At 42.6% G+C, this 20,925-nt stretch overlaps 1 protein-coding gene across 2 annotated transcripts in view; it reads left to right on the top strand.

Annotated features, from left to right (window-relative positions):
- The first annotated feature begins 11,948 nt into the window (after positions 1 to 11,948).
- MYZAP (myocardial zonula adherens protein) overlaps positions 11,949 to 20,925 on the top strand; it is a 134,400-nt gene continuing 125,423 nt past the window's right edge. For both annotated transcript variants that reach the window (XM_089667736.1, XM_089667743.1), the window contains exon 1: positions 11,949 to 12,722. In XM_089667736.1, the coding sequence (XP_089523862.1) occupies positions 12,657 to 12,722 (66 nt within the window). In that variant the 5' untranslated portion in view covers positions 11,949 to 12,656. The remainder of the gene's footprint in view (positions 12,723 to 20,925) is intronic.

Raw genomic sequence — 20,925 nt, 5'->3', positions numbered from 1 at the left:
TCAAAATAACAGAAAACAAAAAAATGGCGTCTGCAAAAGTTTGGGCACCCTGCAGAATTTATAGCATGCACTGCCCCCTTTGCAAAGCTGAGACCTGCCAGTGTCATGGATTGTTCTCAATCATCGTCTGGGAAGACCAGGTGATGTCAATCTCAAAGGTTTTAAATGCCCAGACTCATCTGACCTTGCCCCAACAATCAGCACCATGGGTTCTTCTAAGCAGTTGTCTAGAAAACTGAAACTGAAAATAGTTGACGCTCACAAAGCTGGAGAAGGCTATAAGAAGATAGCAAAGCATTTTCAGATGTCAATATCCTCTGTTCGGAATGTAATTAAGAAATGGCAGTCATCAGGAACAGTGGAAGTTAAAGCAAAATCTGGAAGACCAAGAAAAATATCAGACAGAACAGCTCGCGGGATTGTGAGAAAAACAATTCAAAACCCACGTTTGACTGAACGATCCCTCCAGAAAGATCTGGCAGACACTGGAGTTGTGGTACACTATTCCACTATAAAGAGATACTTGTACAAATATGGTCTTCATGGAAGAGCCATCAGAAGAAAACCTCTTCTACGTCCTCACCACAAAAATCATCGTTTGAACTTTGCAAATGAACATATAGACAAGCCTGATGCATTTTGGAAACAAGTTCTGTGGACCGATGAGGTTAAAATTGAACTTTTTGGCCGGTATGAGCAAAGGTACGTTTGGAGAAGAAGGGGCACAGAATTTAATGAAAAGAACCTCTGTCCAACTGTTAAGCATGGGGTTGGATCAATCATGCTTTGGGGTTGTGTTGCAGCCAGTGGCACAGGGAACATCTCACGAGTAGAAGGAAAAATGGATTCAATAAAATTTCAGCAAATTTTGGATGGTAACTTGATGCCATCTGTGAAAAAGCTGAAGTTAAAGAGAGGATGGCTTCTACAAATGGATAATGATCCTAAACACACCTCGAAATCCACGGGGGATTACATCAAGAGGCATGAACTGAAGGTTTTGCCATGGCCTTCACAATCTCCTGAAATCAACATAATTGAAAATCTATGGATAGACCTTAAAAGAGCAGTGCGTGACAGACAGCCCAAAAATCTCAAAGAACTGGAAGACTTTTGTAAGGAAGAATGGGCAAAGATACCTCAAACAAGAATTGAAAGACTCTTGGCTGGCTACAAAAAGCGTTTACAAGCTGTGATACTTGCCAAAGGGGGCAGTACAAGATATTAACTCTGCAGGGTGCCCAAACTTTTACAGACGCCATTTTTTTGTTTTCTGTTATTTTGAAAGTATAAATGATGGAAATAAAATCTAACTTTTGTTGACATATTATAAGAATGTCTAATCTGTAATTTGATGCCTTTTGGAGATTTTTCCATCTTTCCTTGGCTTCTTTATGCACATTAATACAAATTTTTAGCTGGGGTGCCCAAACTTTCGATCCCCACTGTATGTGCATTTAAATAATGAATATTTTTTTCATTAATGGTAAATATTGTTGAATATACAGTTTTTATTTTTTGTTTATGATTATGCTATGTAATTGGCACCTTAAGGCTAGATATAGATATATTCGTAGTCCTTGCTGCCCCTCTGAAAAGTGATTGTGCTTTTAAGAGGCTCTTGCCAGGCGGTGAGGAGGTGATATCTCCCCACCCCAATTTCTGTTATAATCCTGTAACTCACATATACAAGAAACAATGCCACACAAAAGCCTCCCGTTTGTCCTTTCATTGGTTATCCTCCCAGTGTAGGTGCCAACCCCTCCAGGAGCATGTTTTATTCCATGAGACAACCCCAACAGGCACGCCATTAAAATCAGCCACATCCACTGGTGAACATGTGACGGTAACTTTGGCATGTGGGCATGCTAGTCAATGACCGGGACAAGGTTGGGTTGCATTCATGTAACATCAACATTATGGTGGTACCCCGAATTAGAGATGAGCCGTCTATGCAATAGTTGAATGTACAGAGTCTGTCTGTGAAATATGCTGTCCTGTGGCACTACACACCTTGTCTGTGAGTTGATGCATTTATGAGGGACAACGCTGAGCCTATCCCCTCTCCATCTGACCAGTGTATCTCCGTAACCTCATTCCCAGTGACAGAATGGGGTCCTGCCATGCACATAGCACAGACTTCATGCATGCACATAATTAACTCCTTTTGGTCTCCCAAACCATGTGGCTAGGCTGTGGTTCTCCATAAAGTGGGTTTGGTCCTGGTCCTCCTTTGCCAAGTTAACTCTTTTTGCTGGACTTGCTTCATACCCTATATGTGCTTTACAGGTCCCTTTGTTTCATATGCCAGAAACCATCATCACCCTTAAGTGTAACTTCAGACCAGGCTTTGGAAACAGATCACAAACTTCGCTTAACCTTTCGAGGCATAATAAATAACAAGAACAACACAGTCCAGACTGTAAGCTAACTAACTGAGGTGGCTGCCCAGGCATACCTTAACAGATGCTAGTCCATTACTGGCAATCTTCAAAGGCTGGTAGTATCCTCCGTACTTCCCAATATCTAGTAGGGCTACATGCTGTCTCAACTTCCAAACTCTAGACTCTTGTCTCCAACTTCTTCCCGAAGGTGTTCTCTCAGTTACATCTTTGAGAGAAGGCCTCTTGTTCTTCTCCCATGTGGCCAGAGCTCCAAAGCAGCCTTCCCCTGTATTTTTAAGGTTTACAGCAGGGGGCAGGGGTCAAGAAAGCCAACCAGGGCAGACTGAACGAACTACACAGTGCAAACGATACAACAGCAGAATCATCCTGCAAGCACCTGTTTACAAACACACAAGGCTTTAGCTACAGTCCCCGCTTCTTGGAGTAAAACGCATCAGTGGGATGGGGCTAGGATGTGGTGACTGAAGATGAAACCTTTGTATGTTTACTAGTGGATGTGGCTGATTATAGTGGAGTGGGTGTCTAAGTTTGCTGTTGGGATTGTCAATCCTGTAAATGTTGCTCTACCATGCCGCAACTGTTTCAGTGTGGCCCTATTCACCTAAATAAGTGATGTTCAGTGGTTGTAGTGCCCATGTAATTTGATGAGGGGGGCGCTAAACACAGGGCATGGCCACCTATTTTTATTGTCCCCAGATTGAAAATGCAAATAGGCTCTTAAAGGATACCTTTTAAAAAAAATAACAAAGGCACATTTTGTGCAGGCAAAAAAATGTGCATTTATTATTTTTTGCTTCTGGAGCATGTAAAGCATTGCACCAGATATCAGCAGATCGCTGGTTCCATGCAGGTCTCCCCCTGACTTGTCAGTATATCTGCTTGCCCATACACCCCACACAGGCAAGCAGATACTTACTGACAGGAAGGCTCAATGAACTACCACGTTTTTGTAGAGCGCCATGATAGTTAATTGAAAACTACAAGCTGGTTTATTCAAGTAACTACTGGAGAAGATTTAATAAAACGGGAGCACTCAGTATCTGTGCAGCTGTGCATTGCAGCCAATCAGCTTTTAAAGGATAAGTTCACCTTTGGGAAAATGTTACATGTTCCACCTGTTTTTAGCTGTCCAATCACCCCCTCCCTGTGACAGCAGTACGTGGAGAAGTTCCTCCTATAAGATGTCACTTTTTAAAAACAGTGTGGCTCCGCCCACATGTTCGCGTCATTCATTCACAGAGTTTTGTGAATGAATGACCTACAAGTCCCAACATCCTTTGCAGCTGTCAGCTTGCAGTTGTCAATGAACTGCCATGGTGCTGTTGAGTACTGCGGTACTTCGTTGTGCCTTCCTGTCAGACTGTATCTGCTTGCCTTTACACGATGTACGGGCACGCAGATACTCTGACTGGTTTGCAGGAGTCCTGCATGGTACCAGTGATATACTGATTGTTGGTACAATCCTTTCTAGGCTCCAAAAAAAATAAATCGTAATTTCAAATTTTTTTTACCTGCAAAAAAAAAAACCTACAGGCGTCTATTTATTTATTTTTTTTAAAGTGAACTTATCCTTTAACTTCAGCTTGTTCAATTAAGCTTTGACAATAAAACCTGGAATCTGATTTGTTATTATGCACAGCTGCTTCATATCTTGCACTCTTTGGTTTTAGTAAATCAACCCCAAAGTCCATTAACTGGATTGAAACTGAGGGAAAATTCTAAATTTTGAGTTATCATTGGAACAGTAGGAGAGGGGAAATCCTCCAATGGAGACACTGGTTCCAGTTACAAAAAACAGACGATTTCTCCTCACTTTGAAGAGATTTTCTCTGACTTCCAGGGTGGGTAGTGAAGTGAACACTCCCTATAGTCACACGGACAAGGTAAAATTTCTTTGCAAATAAAGAGTTTATTTCAGTTTAGTAATCAGTCCCAGAGTGGGTGAATAGTAAACACACTCTACTGTGTAGTAATAAATGTAATAGTACATAAACAGTAATAATATTAATATTTATAATAATACATAACTCAATTTAGGCCAGTGTAAGTTGTACTGGCAGGGGCTCTGAGCAGCTAGGTGCCGCTGCCAGCCCCAATCACTATAATGACAAGTCGCCAGCAGTTGCAGGTATTTGTGGTTGTCCACACACAAATTCGCACTGGCCTAAATTTCCGGAATTAATGTAGCCTAAGTAATCCCAAACTGTGCCTAAACAGCACCATGCTAACCCAGGCAGATAGTGGAGTCAACAACATGATCTGTAAGTGGCTGTGTGCTCCCCTGGTAGCACAGCTGCCCTATGACATTGCCTATTAGCTGTGTAGAGGTTTGGCCAGTTTGTAACCTTCAAACTACAGCAAACTATGAAAACAAAATGTGTTTGACCCTTTTTACCCCTTATTCTCAATGCTGCTGATTTACTTCAGTCTCTTTGCAGCCTTCTGGTCTACAAGCACTTCAGCAATGGCTTCGTGGCATTTCTTAAGGTGGGTTTCCTGATGGTGACAATAGTGGACTATACCCATAAAATACACTATATTGCCAAAAGTATTGGGTCACCCCTCCAAATCATTGGATTCAGGTGTTCCAATCACCTCCATGGCCTCAGGTGTATAAAATGAAGCACCTAGGCATGAAGACCGCTACTACAAACATTTGTGAAAGAATTGGTTTCTCTTAAGAACTCAGTGAATTCAAGCGTGGTACCATGATAGGTTGCCGCCTGTGCAATAAATCCATCCGTTAAATTTCCTTGCTACTAAATATTCCACGGTCAACTGTTAGTGGTATTATAACAAAGTGGAAGCAACTGGAAACAACAGCAACTCAACCATGAAGTGGTAGGCCACGTAAAATGACAGAGCGGGGTCAGCGCACACTGCGCAGAAGTGCCAACTGCCTGACGAGTCACCAACAGAGTTAATAGCTAAAGACCTCCAAACTTTGTGTGGCCTTCAGATTAGCACAACAACAGTGTGTAGAGAGCTTCATGGAATGGGTTTGCATGGCCAAGCAGCTGCATCCAAGCCTTACATCACCAAGTGCAATGCAAAGCGTCGGATGCAGTGGTGTAAAGCACGCCACCACTAGACTCTAGAGCAGTGGAGTCATGTTCTCTGGAGAGACGATCACGCTTCTCTGTCTGGCAGTCCAATGGATGTGTCTGGGTTTGGTGCTTGCCAGGAGAACAGTACTTGCCTGACTGCATTGTGCCAAGTGTTAAATTTGGTGGAGAGGGGGGGGGGATTATGGTGTGGGGTTGTTTTTCAGGGGTTGGGCTTGGCCTCTTGGTTCCAGTGAAGGGAACTCTTAAGGCATCAGCATACCAAGACATTTTGGACAATTTCATGCTCCCAACTTTGTGGGAACAGTTTGGGGATGGCCCCTTTCTGTTCCAACATGACTGCACACCAGTGCACAAAGCAAGAACCATAAAGACATGGATGAGTGAGATTGGGGTGGAGGAACTTGACTGGCCTGCACAGAGTCCTGACCTCAACCTGATAGAACACCTTTGGGACGAATTAGAGTGAAGACTGCGAACCAGGCCTTCTCGTCTGACATCAGTGCCTGACCTCACAAATGCACTTCTTGAAGAATGGTCAAACATTCCCATAGACACACTCCTAAACCTTGTGGACAGCCGTCCTAGAAGAGTTGAAGCTGTTATAGCTGCAAAGGTTGGGCCAGCTCAATATTGAACTCTACAGACTAAGACTGGGATGCTATTAAAGTTCATGAGCGTGTAAAGGCAGGCATCCTCCTTTGCACTTGCACAGTGCATACAATCCACCACCCACTCCGACGGTAATATCCTTGATCTTGTCTTCTCCAACCGCTGCGCTCCCCACAACCTCACTAACACCCCCTTCCCTCTCTCTGACCACAACCTGATTACCTTCTCTATCTCCTCATCCTCCAACGCCTACCCCTCCAAATGTCACACTTCTACCAGCCGTAACCTCCGCAACCTTAACCCTGCCTCCCTCCATTCTGCAGCTGATCAACTCCACGACCGCATCCTCCCCCTGTCCTGCCCCGACTTGGCTATGACCGCCTACAACAATGCGCTGTCAACAGCCCTTGACTCACTAGCGCCTTTAACCACACGCAACATCAGACCCCGACCGCTCCAGCCCTGGCAGACTGATCACACCAAAACCCTCAAACGACACAGTCGTGCCCTGGAGCGACTATGGCGCAAAACCAAATCCCAACAAGCCTTCACCCGATACAAATCTGCCTTCCACACCTACACCTCCTCCCTCCATACTGCCAAACAAGCCTACTTCCTGACCCTCATTAAGTCCCTCTCCTCCAATCCTCGCTGACTCTTCTCCACCTTCAACTCTCTACTCTCGCCACCCCCACCTCCACCCAGCACCTCACTCACTGCCCTTGAGATTGCCAATCACTTCAAAAACAAGATTGACACAATTCGCAAGGACATTGCCGCAACTCACACGCCTTCTCAACCCGTCCCCTCTCACACAGCTACCCCCTCATCCCCCCTCCCCCTCGACATAACCCACAGGGACTTCGTCGCTGCTCAAACTCCCTCCAACCCCCTTTCCCCTCACTCAGCTACCCCCTCTACACCCCTCTCCCACGGCCCCACCACTGCTCTGACCTCCTCTCCCACCCCACCCTACATTCCTCATACTGAAGCTCCCCCAACACTCCGCACCTTTGACCTTACTACCATCGAAGAAGTCTCCAAGATCCTCTCTGATGCCCGCCTCACCACCTGCCCCCTCGACCCTATCCCCTCACAACTCCTACAACCTCCCTCCCCCTCCATCCTACGCTCCCTCACCCACATCTTCAATCTCTCCCTCTCCTCCGGCACTTTCCCTTCCCCTCTGAAACATGCACACATAACCCCCATACTTAAAAAGCCCTCCCTGGACCCCAATGACCCGAACAACCTCAGACCCATCTCCCTGCTCCCATTTACATCTAAACTCCTTGAGCGCCTAGTCTACGCCCGCCTATGCTCTCACCTCAACGACAACAACCTCCTCGATCCCCTACAGTCCGGCTTCCGTCCCCTACACTCCACCGAAACTGCCTTACTCAAACTCTCCAACGACCTGCTAACCGCCAAAGCTAATGGCCACTATTCAGTGCTCCTACTCTTTGACCTCTCTGCGGCCTTTGACACAGTCGACCACCCCCTCCTCCTCAAAAAACTACACTCCCTCGGCCTCAGAGATTCTGCTCTCTCCTGGCTCTCATCCTACCTGTCACAACGCTCTTTCAGCGTTACCTATAATGCCACCACCTCCCTCTCACTCCCCCTCTCTGTTGGGGTCCCTCAAGGCTCTGTCCTCGGGCCCCTTCTCTTCTCCATCTACACCTCCTCCCTTGGCCAACTCATACACTCTCACGGCTTCAACTACCACCTCTATGCCGATGACACACAAATCTATCTCTCAACCCCCCACCTCACCCCCTCGGTCTCCGCCCGAATCACACACCTGTTGAGTGACATATCAGACTGGATGTCGCTCCACTTCCTTAAACTGAACCTCTCCAAAACCGAGTTTCTTGTCTTCCCTCCAGCCCGGACACCACCCCCCATTGACTTCTCCATCATGTCCAACAACGCCACCATCAAACCCGCCCCGCAGGCCAGAATACTTGGTGTCATTTTGGACTCCAACCTATCCTTCCAGCCCCAAGTCCACTCTTTAACAAACTCGTGCAGATTCCACCTCCGCAACATCGCCAAAATCCGCACGTTCCTAACTCCAGAAACCACTAAACAGCTCATCCACTCCCTCATCATATCACGACTCGACTACTGCAACTCCCTCCTCACTGGCCTGCCTCGCCGCTGGCTATCCCCGCTTCAGTCCATCCTGAATACGGCTGCCAGACTCATTCACCTTTCCAACCGCTCCGTTTCCGCCACCCCCCTCTGCCAATCCCTCCACTGGCTTCCGATTGCGCAACGGATCAAATTCAAAATCCTAACGCTGACGTACAAAGCTGTCCACCATACTGCCCCGAACTACATCACTGACCTAATATCCAAGTACCGGCCAGCACGCACACTCCGCTCCTCACAAGACCTCCTTCTCTCTAGTTCCCTGGTCTCCTCCTCCCATGCCCGCCTCCAGGACTTCTCCAGGGTGTCACCCATCCTCTGGAACTCCCTGCCCCAACCCATCAGATTATCACCTACTCTCCTCTCCTTTAGGCGCACCCTGAAAACCCATCTCTTCAGGGAAGCCTACCCCGCCCCCTGCTAACTTGCCGACCTCCTCCACTCTTCCTACCACTCCATCCCCCACAGCTATCTCCTCCTGTGCCACCATCCCCTCCCTCCTAGATTGTAAGCTCGAAAGAGCAGGGCCCTCGATCCCCTCATGTTTTGCATTGTATTGTATTGTTATTGTTCTGTCCCCCATTGTAATGTACAGCGCTGAGCGAACTATTGGAGCTTTATAAATACTGTATTATAATCATAATAATAATCCCAATACTTTTGGCAATATAGTGTATATCTGTAACGTGTAGGAGAAATAAGAGGAGGACATGGAAAGAATCAGAGAAAACGTTAAAAATGGACAAATGGTATACAATCTGATTCTACAATCTCCTTTAGATTCTACCATCAACTATGTAGAGCAAGAGCCTTTTTGGGTTGTATACACATTGTATTAATTGTTTGGGTTTGTCCACATTTTACAGTTTTGGTAATTTTAATCACTTTAGTACCGCGCTATAACCAGCACAGCATGGCTCTCTTGTTCTGAGAGGGCGTCTATGGACCTCTTCCCAGAATGTGCCACCTGCGCCTCCCTTTGGATGCAGCTGATCACAGATCACAGTAAAGGACCATTCACAGAGGCCTTTTACCACGTGCTCAGTTGTGTCCAATGACAGCTAATAACATGTAAACAGACTTGCTGGTTATCAGCAGTCTTTTCCTCACACGCTGTGTCTGTGTGAAGAAAGGACAGCCTGTCAGTACTATGTTTACACTTATAATCAGGGCACTGCAGCATAGCAGTACCTATTGGTGCCACCTATCAGTGCCCATCAGTGCCACTCCATCAGTGCCTCCTCATCAGTGCCCATTAGTGCAGCTTATCAGTTCCCATCCGTGCAGCCTCATCAGTGCTACCTCAGCAGTGCCCTTCAGTGCAGCCTAATCAGTGCCCATCAGTGCAGCCTATCAGTGCCCATCTATGCAGCCTCATCAGCGCACATCAGTGAAGAAGAACAATTGCTTGTTTCCAAAATTTTAGACCAAAAAATAAGAAAAGGGTTTTTTTTTTCAAACTTTTTGGTGTTTTTTTGTTTGTTTAGCGAAAAATAAAACACCCAGTGGTGATTAAATACCACCAGAAGAAAGCTGTATCTGTCTCAAAAAAATGATAAAAATGTCATATGGGTACAGTGTTGCATGACCACTCAGTTGTCATTCAAATGCTACAGCACTGAAAGCTGAAAACTTGGCCTTGGCCTGAGCTGTATTGTAGTGGTTAAAGAAGATTGTACAGAGATTGTAGAATCTGATCGTATAGAGTATGGCTGGTTTAAGGCAGATAAAACTGATTTAGAAGATAAGTCAATCTTTCTGACCATGTTTCATGTTACACCCATATGTAGATTGCGCACACTGCGCAGAAGTCGCCAACTGTTTGACGAGTCACCAACAGAGTTAATAGCTAAAGACCTCCAAACTTTGTGTGGCCTTCAGATTAGCACAGTAAATCAAAAACAAATTCTCCTGCACTCTAGGACACAGACGGGTGGCGAATGGATGGAACCAGACCTGGAAAAATCGACCACCAATGCATGTAGGGTTGTGCGGCTCCAAACAAGGCTGGGGAAGCCCGACCAATACTGCAGAACGAAATGAAAACGAGAAGCGCACCAACCTTGCGCATTACCTCAGTAACCAAAATGTATTAATTATAAAAATGTATACTCACAAACAGCAAATAAAATCAGGCATGTAAGTTCTCAAAGGGACTTGAAGACAGCGCGAATCCCATCAAGAGGATGGATATTCAGTACAGTTGACGCGTTTTGAAGGGTGTCCCTTCTTTATCAGAGCTAACTGAACTGAGAGTGCTCACTCCTATATGTACCCAAGGACTGAAATCAAGCCCTCCCCTCTGGGTTTTATATATTAATAAATTTTGGTTACTGAGGTAATGCGCAAGGTTGGTGCGCTTCTCGTTTTCATTTCGTTCTTCAGATTAGCACAACAACAGTGTGTAGAGAGCTTCATGGAATGGGTTTGCATGGCCGAGCATCTGCTAATCTTCTTATCTTCTAACTGATGATCACTGATTATCACTTGTAGTCCATTGACACTTCCCAGGGGTGGACTGACCAATTGGAAACTCGGGCACTGTTTGAGGGCCCGGGGTCAGTAGGGGGCCCCATGAGATGCCCCTGGTACCTTTTTCATAGGCTTTTTTCAGTTTGGGCAAGGACACAGGGGCCCCATGTTCCCCTATTGCCTGGGGGCCCATGAGTTGTCAGTCTGCTCCTGATACTTCCGTCAGCCTTGTAACTAAAAGTCCAGAATCGCAGCTAGAGGAATAGTCTTCAGGAGCCAGAGTATTAAATCTACAATCCACTGATCATGGTTGCAATGCTTTACAGGCTCCAATGCAAGAAAATAAAATAAATGTGAATTAAAAAAAAATAACAGTTTATTTCTGTATTTTTTGTGCAATTATTTGATTTTATTATATTTTATTTTAATTCTATATAATTATATTTAATTCTAGTGTGAAGGTGAACAAGCGGACGCCGCTGAAGACCAGCCTCGGGAGTCAGACATGTAGAGTATGTTAAGTGGCCTCAGCACCGCTCTAGCCACGCCCTCTAAGCGGTGCCATCAAGCCTTATTTATGGTCTATTTAATTCTGTATATTATTTTTTCCATTTACAATACAGTTTTCATTATTTTTGTTTTAATTTTTGCATGTATTATTTGTGTCTTTTTTATGCATTCATTGCTTTTCTATTGCATTTTTTCTGATTTCTATTTTGTTTGCACTTTCTGTGCATATATATATATATATATATATATATATATATATATATATATATATATATATATTATACATTCATTGCTTTTCTGTTGTATTTTTTATATTTACTATTTTCTTTGCATTTTCTGTTATATATATATATATATATATATATATATATATATAAAATGCATTCATTGCTTTTGCTTTTCTATTGTATTTTTTATATTTAATTATTTTTTTTATTTGTATAGGTGGACTTAGCCTTCAAAAGATACTAACTGCTACTAATTACACTTTCAAACTCAACATGTACAAGCTTGCGTTCATGCCACTGAGCTGCATACTAACTTCATCAGACTGTTTCCCAACATGTGGAGAGTGACAGGTTAACCTGAGCCAGGACTCTGCTGTCACATTGAAGAATGACAGACACCACCCTCCTGGCTGTGACGGGGCGGGAGGGAGTGGTCTGACGTGCGTTCATGCATATGTCCAGGTAAGCAGCACAAATATCTGCCATGAATGCTGCCTGACAAGTCTAGTAGGAAGTTACAGGTGAGATGAGCCAGAGAAGAAGCAGGAACTGAGTGTTTCTCTGTGTTGGATCAGTGCAGGTGATCAGAGGGCAGAGGGGAGCTGTCATCCAGAGAGCAGAGGAAAGGGGAGCTGTCATCCAGAGAGCAGAAGAGAGCTGTCATCCACAGAGCAGAGGGGAGCTGTCATCTTGAGAACAGAGTAAAGGAGAACTGTGATCCAGAGAGCAAAGCAGAGGGGTGCTGTCACCAGTGCATAGGGGTGCTGTCATCAGTGCATAGGGGTGCTGTCACCAGTGCAGAGGGGTGCTGTCACCAGTGCAGAGGGGAGCTGTCATCAGTGCAGAGGGGAGCTGTCAGTGCTGAGGGGTGCTGTCATCAGTGCAGAGGGGAGCTGTCAGTGCAGAGGGGTGTTGCCATCCAGACAGCAGAGCAGAGGGGAGTTATCATCCAGCTCTTGTGACACTTGTGAACAGGAGGATTACTCTACCAGGACACCTCCAGCTACAGGAAAAGGGAGGAGAGATTTAACAGCACTTCCACTGTCTGATCATCAGAGCTTAACCCCCTTCTTAGTCTGTCTCAGGGACATGTGTGCGAATGAGTAATCTTACTACATGGAGCAAGCCAATTGACTGAATTCAACAACAGGAGACTGGAGGAGCACACATTTCTATAATCCACAGACAGATCTCTGATCAATGACAAGATGATGAGATACAAAACTGCGTCCACTGTCACAACAACATCAGAGCCAGGCGCTTCCCCGAAATCTGTGAGTACAAAGACAACTTCCACAAAGTTTTCCACTATTTCTATTTTTAGTTTAGGAAATCACCCAACATTTCACAGACACAGCTACTGAGCTTTTGTGTCAGGTTAGCAGGCTGTGTTATGGCTGTTTTTATTTTGTATATTTTAATTCGTTTTGCTGCACAAACTGTTGGCGCTATTTAAATCTTGTATAATAATAATAATAATAATAATAATAAAAAAAAAAAAAAAAAATCAAATCAGTTGAGATACATTCCAGTTAGAGTAACAAAACAAAACTAACAAAAAAAAAAAGACAGCAGTATGTTCTATAGCTTTTTAACATTTGCTCTAAGCATGCTGCATCTAGTCTAGAATGGGTTAAGAGGGCTGTAGATTAACCCTTATCCTTCCGGTCTTCATTGTAAAAACAAATATATTTTTTAATTTATACAATATTTTTTTGTGTGATTAGAAAAGACAAGAATTTTTGTTATAATTATATACTTATATAAATATTTAAAATCCTTGAGGATTTTCATGTTGAACCAGGTGGCTAAATATGTTGTAGATTATTGATTGGTGGTGTTATATGGTGTTGTCATAAAAGTACACTTCCTGTTTCTTCCTCAATATTGGTGATTAGGGAAGAACAGAACATATGTGGGTTCAGTTAGGGGTGGGTAAACTTTACTACAGTTCTAATGCCGAATCCAAACTCCACTGAAACTAAAGTGAGCCAAAAGTTTAAAAAACAGTATTGACCATTTTTAGGCTAACAGGCATGAGACTGTCAAACAAACAGTGGGGGGCGCTGCACTGGGGAATATGTACCAAAAACAAAAAAAAGTAAAAAAAAATTCTATATAGTGAAAAGCAGTGATGGTAAAAATGCTTAAAGGACAACATTAAAAATACAAAATTCCCTTAAAGAACACACCTGGGGTATAGCTTTAACCTGCTTATGAAGTGTCACATCTGTGCATAAACAACCTACTACAGCAAAACTGAAAAATACATAGAAGAAATGCCATTTAACTACTTGACCTCTGGAAGGTTTTACTTCCTTCATGACCAGGACATTTTTCTCTATTCAGAACTGTACTAATTTAACTGGCAATTGCTCAGTCATGCAACACTGTATACGAATTAAACTTATATAATTTCTTTGCACACAAATAGAGCTTCCATTGGTGGTATTTGATCATCATTGGGTTTTCTATTTTTTATTATATAAATGAAAGAAGACCGAAAATGTTTGAAAAAAAAATTTTTTTCTACTTTCTGCTATAACATACCCAATAAATTTTTTTTAAAATATTAGGCCAATATGTACTCTGCTACATTTTTGATAAAAAAAATCCCAACAAGTGTATTTTTTAATTGGTTTGTGTGAAAGTTATAGCATATACAAACTATGGTAAATATGCTGGAATTTACGCAGCTATGACACTATACTGGTAATGGCGGTGAGCAGCGACTTAGAGTGGGATTGTGATAGTGTGGTGAGCAGTCTGGTGCTGGCTGGGAGATACACCAACTGACTGACAAACTGACACTGACATCAATAGTGACAGTAATACAGTGATCAGACATAATACTGTACACTGTTACTGTTCCAATGACACTGAATGGGAAGAGGTTAACATCAAGAACAGTCAATGGGTTAACTGTGTGTCTAACAAAAGTAATGAATGTAATATGTAATAAGAGATTTGGCTGTTTTTTCTCCCTGCTTTGCAGTAAGAAGAAGCAGCCAGATTGCTGCTCTGTGTACAGAGCCCTGTGTTGTTTGTTAATACAGAGCTCTGCGCTGTGACTGGACACAGGCAGTCAGCAAGTCTCAGCCATAAATAATTGGCTGGGACCTGCTGACAAAATCCTGCTGTTTCCAAGTACAGCGTGGGTCAGCAGGGGGCGCAAACACCCGTGCCCCAAACCTAGACGTAAGCTCACAAGGTTTGTTTACATTGCTGAGCCGGTAGCCTGGTCACAGTAGATTTAGGTGGTTAAGGAAAGACACCTTCTGTGTCCAGGATTCCTCCCATCCCCCCCCCCCATCCCTCACCCGTATATGTACATGAGCTCAGTCTTGAACAAGGGGCAATCAAGGGCATAACTGTGTGCCTAACAAGTGTGATGTCTGTAATATGTTTTCAGGGAAAAGAAACCGCAAGATCGCTGTTCTGTGTACCCAGAGTTCTGTGTGTTTGTAAACTCAGAACTCTGTGCTGTGATTGGACAAAACTGACCAGCTGGTTTCAGCCTTTGCTGTTGTGTACAATTACAGCACAGGTCAGCAGAGGGTGTGCACATGGGGCTGGGAATTCCCTTCATCTATACTAGCCTGTTATTCTACATGAGGGTCTGGTCTGACTTTTAGGGGGAACCCTATGCAAAAATCTGAAAACAGCATGGGGTTCTCCTCAAAAATCCATAGAAAGAAGGAAAATAAGGGGGACCCCTTGGCAAAGCACCATGTCCCCATGTGGATGAAGACATAGGGCCTCTTTTCCACAACCCTGGCCTGGTGGTTGTGGGGTTCTGCAGATGGGGGCTTATTAGCATCTGGGGCACCCAGATACTACCCCATGTGAATGAGTAAGCGGTAAGTTTAAAAAAAAAATGTCCTTTGTTAATGGGTGATGTCACTGATTAATAAAGAGAACCACTGACAGTGCAAGAAGGAAACTGCAGGAGAAAGACCTGCAACTATATAAAATTTAGCTCCTGAAAACAGGCTAAAAGTCCAGCAATCAGATCAACGCCAAACAAACTAAATTCGGTACAGACTTGTTTGGGCCGAACCGAGATTTCATCCCTATTGGTGGTTTAAACAGTGCAAAAAAACATTTGGATATATACATTATAGGCCTGTACTTGACCTGTGGATGTCATACCTTTTGACAGTTACATCCTCTTAAAGGGAAACTGTCATGACAAAATAATGACTGCCATTCCTCATCTTTGCATTTAGGTATGTAAGTTCCAGCCACGATGATGCATTGGCTGCATAATGATGCTGTCTAAATAAAGAGATAAGGAATACTCAGACTCATTTACAGCTTGCATATCTGTGGCATCTACAAGAGGTCTCACTCATCCTGTTGAATTTTCATGTTCAATGCATTAGTGTCAGGGAGGATTTTTCTGCTAAACCAGGAGGAGTGAGACTCTGGTTGAAAAACAAGACTAGATACATGTAGGAAGATCAGGGTATTAAAATCCAGGAGAGATGCTCTATACCAGTGGTTCTCATCCTTAGCGAGATCAGAGCCTGGTAATTTTAAAACCTTCCATGCCTTATTGTTAAAAAAAAGTTAATTCTCATACAATATAAGTATAGGAATGCAAAATTTGTGTTTAATCAATCAAAAATATGAATTACTGTAATATAAATAGACAAAAAATGACAAAATGTTTTTATCCTCTCTCCCCCCCGCTCTCTCATTTTCTCTTTCTTTCTTTCTTTCTATCTAGTTGTCAATCTCAATCGCTCACTCTCTCTTTTTTCTCTCTCACTCTCTTTGATTCTATCTATCTATCTATCTATCTATCTATCTATCTATCTATCTATCTATCTGTCTGTCTGTCTGTCTGTCTGTCTGTCTGTCTGTCTGTCTGTCTGTCTGTCTCTTTTCTCTCTCTTTTTTTCTCTCTATCTCTCTATTTCTCTCTCTCTAATTCCTTTTCTTTTTTCTCTTTTTCTTGTTCTCATTTTCTTTCTCTCACTCCATTTCTCTCTCTTTTTCTCTCTTTCCTTGTCTCTCTCTCTCTCTTTTTCTTTCTCTCTCTCTTTTCTCTCTCTCCTTTTCTTTCTCATTCTCTCTCTCCTTTTCTCTCTCACTCTCTCTCCTTTTTTCTCTGTGTCCCTCCCTATCTTCTCTCTTTCTATCTATCTCTACTTTTCTATCTGCTAAAGAAATAATACTTTATTTCAAATAATTTTATTGCCACATTTGTAAGAAATAAATAGAACATCCTCTTATGCTTGTCACATTTTGCCATTCTGCATTCACGCATACACCAATGAATTAAACAGCTGTGGTCCTGCAGTTCACTGAGCCTAATGTGTGACCCCCAAAGTGTCACCAGTCAGCCAGTCAGACACCCTGAAACTGCAGCCAGTCAGCAAGATCCAAAACTGTCATGTGACAGTGTCAGAACTTTGCTGATTGGCTGCAGTTTCAAAGTGTGTGATTACAGGTTGTGCTTACATGTTAATTCCAGTGAACTGTGGGACTGCAGCTGTATCAATCCTACTAAAGGGGCACAGGGCGCATTGTCCCTAAAGCCATAGCTTGGCAGGAGGGAGGCCACGGCCTAACAGCGGCAATGGCCCAGTTGCTGAGAACCACTACTGTATAGGAAACCAGTAAGAGAACCAGCATTCACTTTCAAATAAAATATCAGTTTGTGGTGGACTGCCAGGGAAATTGTACAACCATGGTTTTTATAAGGGTTTTGGGTACATAAGGCACTGCAGTAAAATGGCACCATGGAACTGTAAGGGTAAGCTGTAGGTATATAAATATTATTTGCTGTACGTCTATTCCAGTTATAACCAACAGAAACATTTTGTTTAAGCCATATTCCATTCTTCTTGATGCTAACACAAGGAAGTACACCTTAAAATGTCCATGAAGTATGAGAGCAATGTATGATGTATTGGAGCCATCCAATACAGCATCGTTAGGTCTTAATATAGCCATGTATATGTATTCCTAATGGAAAGTTCATCACCAGGAATACATCTGTTTAGATTATATTGCTATAAGTGATACTTTAGCAGTGCAGACCTTTCTTCCTAAAATGTAAGCAAATAATTCAATCCTATTCAGAGACAGCTAAGGATCAGGAAAGAAACTTTGTTTAAAATATAATGTGTGCATCAGTAATTACCTGAATTCTGATGTCTCTCTCTCAAAACATTTTTATTGTAACTTTTTGTGTAACCGATAAACTTACATAAAGTGTTCTCCTGTTTAAAGTCTTCTACACTTGCCACCCTAGAGGCATGTCTTCATTTTTACAGGATTCTTGTAAAACCAAGGTTAAAGTAGTCATCTCACTTCCATTTTTATTAAAAAATGTGCTGCCTAAGGTTAGCAGCTAGCAAGAAGATAGCTGCTTTGACAAATGGCACTTTACTCCATCTCAAAGAACTTGCCTGCTTTCCTGGAACCCATGTACAATTTTGTCACTGTGTTAGGCTCTGTTCACACTAGTGTCATTTCAGATGTGACATGAGTCACACAGAATCGCATGACAATGGAAAGAAATCACATTGTTTTCAGTAGTATCCATTCACATCACAGCAAACCCAGTACAGTGTGATTTTGGAAAAGGATCCTGTACCTCTTTTGTGTGATTCCTGTGCAATTATGGTCCCATAGAATATGCAAACCACATCTAAGCTGCATCCAAGTTGCACTATAAAATTGCATTGAAAATTGTTTTGCAGCAATGTGAACCCAGCCTTCTACAATTTCTGATCTGTATACCTTTATCATATGTATTTACGATTTTCTATCTACATTGTGCACCCATCAATTGAATCTTTATCTTTTTAAAGTGAAACTGCAATGCATCAGAGTTCCACAAACAAAAAATGCAATTTAATTCATTATTAATATTTAAAACAAACTCCTCCATCCATCCATGTCTCCATCCTTTTTTTGCTGAGAAATCATTTTGAAAAACACCTCCTGTCATTTCTGGCAGTGGCCATCTTGAATAAGGGGAGATGATTCATGTAGCAGTTACTTCCTGGAATCCATCTCTCCTAAGCTCAGGCATTGGCTGAGCTGAGAACCCTCCCATCCCTCCTGAAGACTCCTGGGATGTATGACATCATTTGCCTAGGCATGTAAACCAGGAAGTAAATGAAGGAATGCAAAAAAAAAAGGTTAAAACAAGTGAATATGATATACTTTCCTATCTATTTACTAACGGTAGCAGCATAAGGATTAGAAATATTCCATTCTGACTGAGAGAGTGAAGTTCCGCTTTAAGAAGTGGCAACTAAAGCTTTGAAATCTTTATAAGGATAATCAGAATTAATTTTATTTTTATTTTACTATATAAAAAAGTCTTTAGCTCATTTCATTTTGATATTGTATCTCATATAGGGAATAAATATGCCAATATAACATGGAATGAGGTGGAAACTCTAGTCCAGGCAACCAGGATTCCATCCCGTTGTGACCTGAAAGATACATAATAATTTGAAGTTCTTGATTCTGATGATATCATCACATGTATACAGTATATAGGCAAATACCATCATCGTATAACCAGATTCACTATCCAGTCCATTTGCCAATTAAATGTGATATCAAATCCTGGCATTGGTGTGTGCTGGAAAAAAATGTGTTGCAGTTTATTGTAGCACATAGAAACATATTACAATGCTTTTCAGCATGATCAAGTGACTGAGAGCATGTCGACACACTAGTTTTCAGCACATTGATCCAATGTGGTGTGAATTAGCCCTAAAAACTGACCCCAAGAACATTATATTTGGATAATACCAATATTTGTCAGTCATTTTAAACTTAGAGATCATCATGAATCAGGAACCAGTTTGTTAGGGTTATTATATGTATAATAGTCACTATGATAGGTTCTAATCCGATCAAATATTTGTGATCTATAAAGACAAAAAAACTGACAGTTGTAAATACCAAATATCTCTGCCAAAGACCTCCCTTCCAGTAGTCTATTTGTTAGGGGTAAGGGGAACAGCCAGCGGAAAGCCCACCCTTATAAAGTCCGACCATGACATAAAATGTAGATGCTTTTTTTTCTTTGGCCTTCATTAAAGAACAGAGACGCTACATGACATTGTAGCAAAAACACTGGATGAAAATTGTAGCCTATGTTCCAGATACAAAGCCAACAATAAACATCTTGTTTTGAATGGAGGGGAAAAAGCTAATCAAGTGTGAAAATGATTTGCTACTTTTACTCCAGCTGTAGAGGACCTAACGTAGTGTTTCTTAAAGGACCTGTTTGCGTGGTCTCATAACAACCAGTCAGAATTCAATATTCATTCTCATAAGGGTTGATTTACTAGAAGAGTAGATCATTAGGCCCCTTTCATATGAGTGGTCCGATTGGGAACGCCTGTCCGTTTTATAGGCAGACCTGTTTGGATCCACCATTCTCCTCTATGGGCAGTCAGATGTAAACAGACTTATGTCTGTTCACTTATGTCTGTTTACACCTAGCTACTTCAGATCCAATCCAGCAAAAACAAACAGAAGTAGATTTGTTCCCCTCCATCTGGCTGGATTGGATCAGATTGCAGTTGGTTGTAAGGCTAGGTTCACATATGTGCGGGTGCAGCCAAACCACCCACACCACCCACACAGAGGAATGTGGACCTGTGGGCTGGTGCCATTAGTTATGTGTTTTCAGAAGACGTTCAGGGACGTCTTCCCTACATGTCATGGGGCACGGGAGTCCATTCAAATAAATGGGCTCTTGTGCCCATGCAAAACGTGGCCCACACAACCGCATATATGTGAACCAGGGGTAACTGGACAGCCTGTCTGTTTACATCCGATTGCCCATAGAGCAGAGGGAACTGTGGCTGTGTCCACTCTGCATAAGTGGAGCGGGCACATACCTCATCCTCCTGATGAGCACAGGGGCAACAAAGAGGGTCTTGGGCACTTAGGGCTGGCCATGGGCTTCCTTATAGAGCCCTGTAGGGGTAGCCAATCCCTCCTCAATATATCCTAGGATGTATATATATATTTTAGCTTGATGTTGGAGGCTGAATGCTCACCTTAGGCCCATGTGGGGGACACAATATTATCTTTCATCAGTGTGTCTCAAATGTGTGGCGTATGTATTGTATGTAGGACCACATCCATAGTAGGTGTACACTACTTCTGTCCTTCAATACTGGATGGGGATATGTATACTCAGACAAAAGTCGATGTACAGTATTTGACAGTCACAGAGTTTTAATTTGTTTTAAATTGATATTCTTTAACTTGACTTTTTAAAGATCTCTACAATCTTTTTTTGGGTACCTGGAAAACTCAATAATTTTTCTCTTTCAATATATTTTAATAGTTTTCACAAGGCAATAAAAAGCATTTACAAGTCAGGATAGCAGATATACAATCCTCTGTCTCAGAGATGCATCTCAGAAATGCAGTGAGTAGAAACATTGACAACAATAGTATCAAAGATTCATATGTCAGTGGAGG

The sequence above is a fragment of the Staurois parvus genome, unplaced genomic scaffold (assembly GCF_062004578.1).
Source record: "Staurois parvus isolate SC_StPar_1 unplaced genomic scaffold, SC_StPar_1.0 ptg000054l, whole genome shotgun sequence".
NCBI classification, from domain to species: domain Eukaryota; kingdom Metazoa; phylum Chordata; class Amphibia; order Anura; family Ranidae; genus Staurois; species Staurois parvus.
Note: the sequence above shows the minus strand (reverse complement) of the source record. Positions and strands in the feature narration are given on the sequence as shown.